Source organism: Babylonia areolata, chromosome 27, assembly GCF_041734735.1.
Source record: "Babylonia areolata isolate BAREFJ2019XMU chromosome 27, ASM4173473v1, whole genome shotgun sequence".
NCBI classification, from domain to species: Eukaryota; Metazoa; Mollusca; class Gastropoda; order Neogastropoda; family Buccinidae; genus Babylonia; species Babylonia areolata.
The window spans coordinates 2,523,270-2,530,769 of NC_134902.1; the positions used below are offsets into that span (position 1 = coordinate 2,523,270).

At 46.8% G+C, this 7,500-nt stretch overlaps 1 protein-coding gene across 1 annotated transcript in view; it reads left to right on the plus strand.

Moving 5' to 3' along the window:
- LOC143301122 (adenosine deaminase AGSA-like) overlaps nucleotides 1–7,500 on the plus strand; it is a 24,486-nt gene that overhangs the window by 4,127 nt on the left and 12,859 nt on the right. Inside the window, exons 2-5 of the mRNA XM_076615177.1 lie at nucleotides 215–539; nucleotides 660–806; nucleotides 1,998–2,064; nucleotides 4,897–5,107. Coding sequence (XP_076471292.1) covers nucleotides 215–539; nucleotides 660–806; nucleotides 1,998–2,064; nucleotides 4,897–5,107 — 750 coding nt within the window. The remainder of the gene's footprint in view (nucleotides 1–214; nucleotides 540–659; nucleotides 807–1,997; nucleotides 2,065–4,896; nucleotides 5,108–7,500) is intronic.

Here is a 7,500-nt window from a genome sequence, read left to right on the forward strand (position 1 = left end):
TCTCCTCTGGTGTGTGGGCCTCCTGGCGACCTAACATCGATAGTTCCCTGCGGACTGCCGACACTGGGACTGCGACAGACGAACCCGGGTGTGGCCGTGTATGGGGGACTCAGAATGAGCGGCGTGGGAGTGATGCCACAGAAACGGTGCAGATGATGGGGCAGAAAAAAAGAAAAGGAAAAAGAGGTCATCACCCTTTCTGTTTTTTTCCCAGATGGTGATGCGTGCAGCACGTGCAAGCGGCTTCCTAGCCCTGGCCTCCCTGCTGTGTGGCGTGGTGCTGTCCATGCCAGAGGACTACGCCAGGCGGAGGGACAGCCTCATCAACCAGGACCTCGCCCGCCGTGTGGGAGGCCTCGGGGACAACACGACCTTGACCTGCTGGGAGCAGGCCGTGGACAAGATGTTGCTGGAGGAAAAGAGGAAGGTGGTGGCAGACGCCATGCACGGCGGGGCGGAGATGCCCATGAACTTCCTGACCTCCAGACCGGCCATGGAGTCCACAGAGTCCTTCAGGATCATCCGGAAAATGCCCAAAGGTCAGTCCAGTGGCCGCTCGCTCTCTTGCTCTTGGTTTTTACTTGTTTGTCTGTCTGTCTGAGTCGTTCACTGTGCTCTGTACAAACCAGAGGGTTGACTGACTTGTCTGATCGGAACAGGGGCCATCTTGCACGTGCACAAGACGGCGATGGTGAGCCTGGACTGGGTGATAAAGAACGTCACCTACCGGCCCCACCTCTACATGTGTGTCGACTCCCAGCTTCAGGTCCACTTCAAGTTCAGTGACCATCAGCCGGACAGCTCCGGTGAGTGAGTCAGTGAGTCCCCCTGCAGAGGTTCCCCTCTGTTTTATTTAATCCAAAGTAGTGTTTCGTTTTGGGTGATAGCGTCAGATTTACTTGTAGAGCAAAGTTCCCATTATTCTAATTAGTGGAACTGTACGACCCTAACATGTAATATGTCGTCTTGATAACATTACGAAACCTTAATTTGATGAGAAAGAGTGAGAGACAGTGTGTGTGTGTGTGTGTGTGTGTGTGTGTGTGTGTGTGTGTGTGAGTGAGTGAGTGGGCAGGGGAATGAGGTGGGGGAATTATAATGGGCGTTTGTGTGCATGCATGGATGTATGTAGGGAGAGGGTGGGGGAGAAACGTATGTGAGTATGTCTGTGCGTTAGAATATTTTTTTTGGAGATAATGTTATTAATGAAATTTGGTAACTTGATTTGTTAATTTTTTATTATTATTATTTTTTTTTTAATCATACTTTCCCTCAAATCAGAATTTCCTTGTGTTGCTCAGTAAATATTTTATTCAAATGGTTGCGAAAATGTCGGTACAACAAACAGTTAATCTGACAATAAATGGTTTCAGTCAGTCAGTCAGTGGTTGATACGGATACTTTATACAGCGGCTGCCTACATCCTCGCTCGGAGACCAAGGTCTAAGCGCTGCACAGACAGCAGATCATCTGCACAACAGGCCACCTCCTTGCCTGGGTAGAGCCGACTGACAGCTGCCATGATTTAAGACGCTCGACATTCGTTTCCAGTGTCATTCAATCAGGCCGCAGTCACGCACACGCGCGCACGTACACCACAGTCACAGACATACGCACGCGCGCGCATGCACACACACACACACACACACACACACACACACACACACACACACACACACACACACACACACACACACACAGACAGGTGAAATCAGTGTGGAATGAAAGTCTTCTGAACTCTGGAGTTTGTTTCTTTTTGTCAGTTCAAGGTGTACGACGTTACGTGAACGAGACGACGACGACACGACGCGCGCGCGCGCTCGCGCACACACACACACACACACACACACACACACACACACACAGAGTTAACCTGACAAATAACGTGTAGCATAACTTAAATTTATGCACTTCAGCGATTGATTTGACTGTGGTATATATATATATATATATATATTTTTTTTTTTTTTTTTTTTTTTTTTTTGTCCGTGGCACAGATTGCAAGTGGGACCTTGTATCTAACTTCAGAGCCCAACACGGCAATGCCTCCGAGTTTGACAAAACGTAAGTTTTATTCTATTTTATGTATCATCATTTTTGTGATAAATGTTCTTTTTCTTTTCTTTTTTTTAACAACTACATACAATTTCATGAAAGCATCATGATATGGGTGATAGTAGTGAGGAGAGATAGTACTGAGGGATTGGGGTTGGGGGCGGGGGGGGGGGGTGGGGGGGGTAGGGTGGTTATTCATTGTACTGCAAAAAAAAAAATCTTGGGTCTTTGTTAGTATTTGTCCTTAAACTGCACAGTTTAATACATGCGTATGTATATAAATGGTTATGTATATCTTCGTGCGCGCGCGCCCGCACACACACACACACACACACACTCACTCTCCTGCGTGCATTTTAGTGAAGTATACAAGGAAATTTTGCCAGTTACAGCGGTCACGTTGCCATGGATTTTTTTACATGCGCCCCTCTCTCTCTCTCTCTTTGTCTCTTTATCTCTCTTTGTCTCTCTCTCTCTCTCTCTCTGTCTCTCTCTCCTTCTCTCTCTTTGTCTCTTTGTCTCTGTCTCTCTCTTTGTCTCTCTCTTTGTCTCTCTCTCTCTTTGTCTCTCTCTCTCTGTCTCTCTCTCTCTCTCTTTGTCTGTCTCTCTTTGTCTCTCTCTCTCTCTTTGTCTCTCTCTCTCTCTGTCTCTCTCTCTCTCTTTGTCTCTCTCTCTCTCTTTGTCTCTCTCTCTCTCTCTGTCTCTCTCTCTCTTTGTCTCTCTCTCCATTTGTCTCTCTCTCTCTTTGTCTCTCTCTCTCTGTTTGTCTCTCTCTCTTTGTCTCTCTCTCGCTCTCTCTTTGTCTCTCACTCTCTTTCCTTATAGAATAGGCTATGCCAAAAATCTTAATCCTCGAATAAATAATCGTTTTAAGTTCTGAGTTCTCTCTCTGTTTCTCTCTCTTACGCCCCTATCTCTCTCTCTCCCGCCCCCCCCCCAGCCCCCCCCCCCCCCAGCCCCCCCCCGCCCCCCAGCACCCACCCCCTCTCTCTTTCTCTCTCCCTCTTTCTCTCCCCACCCTCTCTCTCGCCCCCCTCTCTCCCCCTGCCCTTCTCTCTCCTGCTCCCCCTCTCTCTCCCTCCCCCCCTCTCCCTCCCTCTGTCTCTCTCTCAGCCTGTCTTAACTAACATGGCTTTATTTGTCTACAAAACCCGTTGTATATTAGTACAACTTGGATGCATTCTTGTGTTATGTTTTTACTACTTTTTGACTCACTTGTGTAAACAAAGTGAGTCTATGTTATAACCGTGTGTTCGGTTGTGTGTGTGTGTGTGTGTGTGTGTGTGTGTGTGTGTGTGAGTGGTAAACTTTAACATTGCCATTTTCTTTGGAAATACATTGTCTGCCAATACCAAATTTGGCTTAAACATGGTATGAAAAAAAATCACAGTCATACCAATAACAGATTGTAAGTCTCCCGATTTAAGCCGTTTTTTCGAATCATTAACGGTTTATTTCGTTGAGATTCGTTCCGAAATCCGAACATTCTAAAAACCGTTTCCCACTGAGTTACTGGAAGGTAGGTTGTGTTTGAAGACGACATGACCTCGTTTTTCTTGTTCACAATTAAAAGGAAAGAAGTACAAATTCTGAACAGAACACATACAGTGATATTAACTACACCATCAAGGTGTTTACTGCACATGAATATTCTAAAGTGGACACTGAATCAACTGGAATGAACATAAAAGAAAAATTGAATGAATAGTTTCTTTTAGCCCATTGTAGACTGGTTCGTGCAGATCTAAAGATCTACCATTTGTTGCGATGTGCGTGAAGCGATGGCAACGTCTTCTTTACCGCCGAAATAAAAGAATAATCGAGATAATTATAATAAAACAAAACAAAAAACATGATTCAAACGACGTTGTTACGTCCACTACAATCACATCTTATCGCATGAAGAAGAAAACGTCAACATTGCTTTAAGTATTAAATTGAGTCCAATGACGTCAGATACACTGCAGCAGTGGGGATTAGTCTGCTTGCTTCAGAAGTGAACATGCATGGTTGGATCCCTCTAGCATGCCTTTTTTCTCTCCCAAGCTTATCTTAGTGATCATATTTAATACAGAGCACTTTTCAGCGATTTTTTGACTCACTTGTGTAAACAAAGTGAGTCTATGTTTTAACCCGGTGTTCGGTTGTCTCTGTGTGTGTGTGTGTGTGTGTGTGTGTGTGTCCGTGTGTCTGTGTGTCCGTGGTAAACTTTAACATTGACATTTTCTCGGCAAATACTTTGTCAGTTGACACCAAATTATGCATAAAAATAGGAAAAATTCAGTTCTTTCCAGTCATCTTGTTTAAAACAATATTGCACCTCTGGGATGGGCACAAAAATTTTTTAAAAAGAAGCCTAATTATATGCAAACTGCATTTACTGTTATATTTATATTTTTTGTATTCTCTAAACTTGGCACTTTGATCTCATATTCTGACACAACAACAAGAGCAGTCATTATTATCATTTTTTGTTCAAACGGGAACTTCTTTTGCTAAGCATGGAATTTTTATTTATTTTTGCAAACGTTTTGGTGCAGATAGTAAAGAAGGGAAATTACTCTGTAATTAATGCAAGGGGACTTAATTTATCACAAGTGAGTCTTGAAGGCCTTGCCTCTCTTGTTTTAATATTGTTTTTTTCTCCTCGTGATTCCTTTAATGGATAAAGCGCGAAGCACAAGTGAGTCTTGAAGGCTTTGCCTCTTGTGTTAACATGTGCTAAGTAGTTGCGCTCATGTTATGAATATTATTCGCCTACCGTTATGTAATTTCCCCATCAGGCAGAGGCTGTGGCCTGATCTGAATAAAACATTGGCAAACATTGGCATTGTTCCCTAGCCTGTATCAGAACCTGAGCCTTGTGACGCCAGACCCTGCCACTGCCTACCCCGACATCAACGCGGTGTGGGACGCGTTTGAGGGCTACTTCGGCAAGGTGAGGGGCCTGCTGTACTACAGGCCCGTCTGGAGGGACTACCTGTTGAGGGCCATGCAGGAAATGCTGGAGGACAAAGTCCAGTACGTCGAGATCCGTGGATCTCTTCCCGAGGTGCGTGGCTGTGTGGGTGGGCGTGGTTTGGGGTGTGGGGGTGGGTGGATGTGTGTGTTGTGTGTGTGTGTGTGAGGGGGACGGGGGAGGGGGGTGCTGTGTTTGTGTTGGGGGGGAGGGAAGGGGGTTTGGTGGGTATGGCGTGGGTTTGGGGATTGTATTGTATTACTAATTTTTGTCACAACAGATTTCAAACTCAGGCTGCTCTGCCCAGGGAGAGCGCGTCACTACACTGAGAGTGCCACCCATTGATTTGTATTTTTTCCTGTGTGCAGTTTTTGTGTTGTTGTTTTTCCTATCGAAGTTGATTTTTCTACAGAATTTTGCCAGGGTTAGCCCTTTTGCTGCCGTGGGTTCTTTTACGTGCGCTAAGTGCATGCTGCACACGGGACCTCGGTTTAACGTCTCATCCTAATGACTAGCGTCTAATCCACCACTCAAGGTCTAGTGGAGGGGGAGAAAATACGGCGACTGTGCCCGTGATTCGAACCAGCACGCTCAGATTCTCTTGCTTCCTGGGCGCACGTTACCTCCAGGCCATCACTCCACATGGATGGGCGTGGTGGGTGGGTGGGATGGGCGTGGCTTGGTCAGTGTGTGGTGAGTGTGTGTGTGTTGGGTCTGTGTTCGGTGGGGGAGGAGGGGGCGTGGGGGGTTAGGGGGCATTGCTAGGGTGGGTGGGTGGGTGGGTGGGTTTGTGTATTATGTGTGTATGGTTTACACCTTAGGAGGATGGGTGGGAAGGGAAGGTTTCTTTTTTTGTTTTTTGGTGTGTGTGTGTGTGTGTGTGTGTGTGTGTGTGTGTGTTGGGTCTGTGTGTATTTGTGTTGTGGGTCGGTGGGGGTGGGGTTGTAAAAAGGCATGTTTGTGATGTTTGGCTGTCCCCTGTGGGTACATGAAATAAACGGCCGACCTTACCTAGCCTTGCCTTGCCTTGCCTTGCCTAGCCTTGCCTTGCCTTGCCTTGCCTAGCCTTGTCTTGCCTTGCCTTGCCTTGCCTTGCCTTGCACGTGCCTGATAGTGTTTCTGTTTCCGGAGTGTTGTCCCAGCGGTAACGCGTCCGTCCAGGAAGCGAGAGAATCTGAGCGCACTGGTTCCAACCCCACAGTCGCCAGTATTTTCTCCCCCTCCACTAGACCTTGAATGGTGGTCTCGTCGCTAGTCAATCGGATGAGACGATAAACCAAGGTCCGTGTGCAGCAAGCACTTAGCGCACGTTAAAGAACATACGGCAACAGATGGGTTGTTCCTGGCAAAATTCTAAACAAATGAAATTGCAGGCAGGAAAAAAAACACCAAAATTTGTGACGCTCTTTGTGTAGTTCCCCCCGGGAAGAGCAGCCCGAATTTCACACTGAGATATCTGTTGTGACAAAAAGAGTAATACAATACAATGCAATGCAATGCAATACAGCACAGCACTGCACAACACAACACAACACAGCACAACACTACACAGCACAGCACAACACTACACAGCACAGCACAGCACAACACTACAATACACAGCACAATGCAGCACAGCACAACACTACACAGCACAGCACAACACTACACAGCACAGCACAGCACAGCACAACACTACACTACACAGCAAAACACAGGACAGCACAGCACAGCACAACACTACATAGCACAGCACAGCACAGCACAGCACTACACTACACTACGCAACACAGCACAGCACAGCACAGCACAGCACAACACTACACTACACAGCAAAACACAGCACAGCACAGCACAGCACTACACTACACTACACTACGCAGCACAGCACAGCACAGCACAGCACAGCACAGCACAGCACAGCACAGCACAACACTACACTACGCAACACAGCACAACACAGCACAGCACAGCACAGCACAACACTACACAGCACAGCACAACACTACACAGCACAGCACAGCACAGCACAACACAGCACAACACAGCACAACACTACACAGCACAGCACAGCACAGCACAGCACAACACTACACTACACAGCACAGCACAGCACAGCACAGCACAGCACAGCACAGCACAACACAACACAGCACAACACAACACAACACAACACTACGCTACATGTGGAGTGATGGTCTAGATGTAACGCGTCCGCCTAGGAAGCAAGAGAATCTGAGTGTGCTGGTTTGAATCACGGCTCAGCTGCCGATATTTTCTCCCCCTCCACTCGACCTTGAGTGGTGGTCTGGGAACTTGTCATTGGGATGAGACGATAAACCGAGGTCCCGTGTGCAGCATGCACTTAGCGCACGTAAAAGAACCCACGGCAACAAAAGGGTTTGTTCCTGGCAAAATTCTGTAGAAAAATCCGCTTCGATAGGAAAAAAACAAATAAAACTGCATGCAGGAAAAAACACACAAAAAACTGGGTGGCGCTGTAGTAT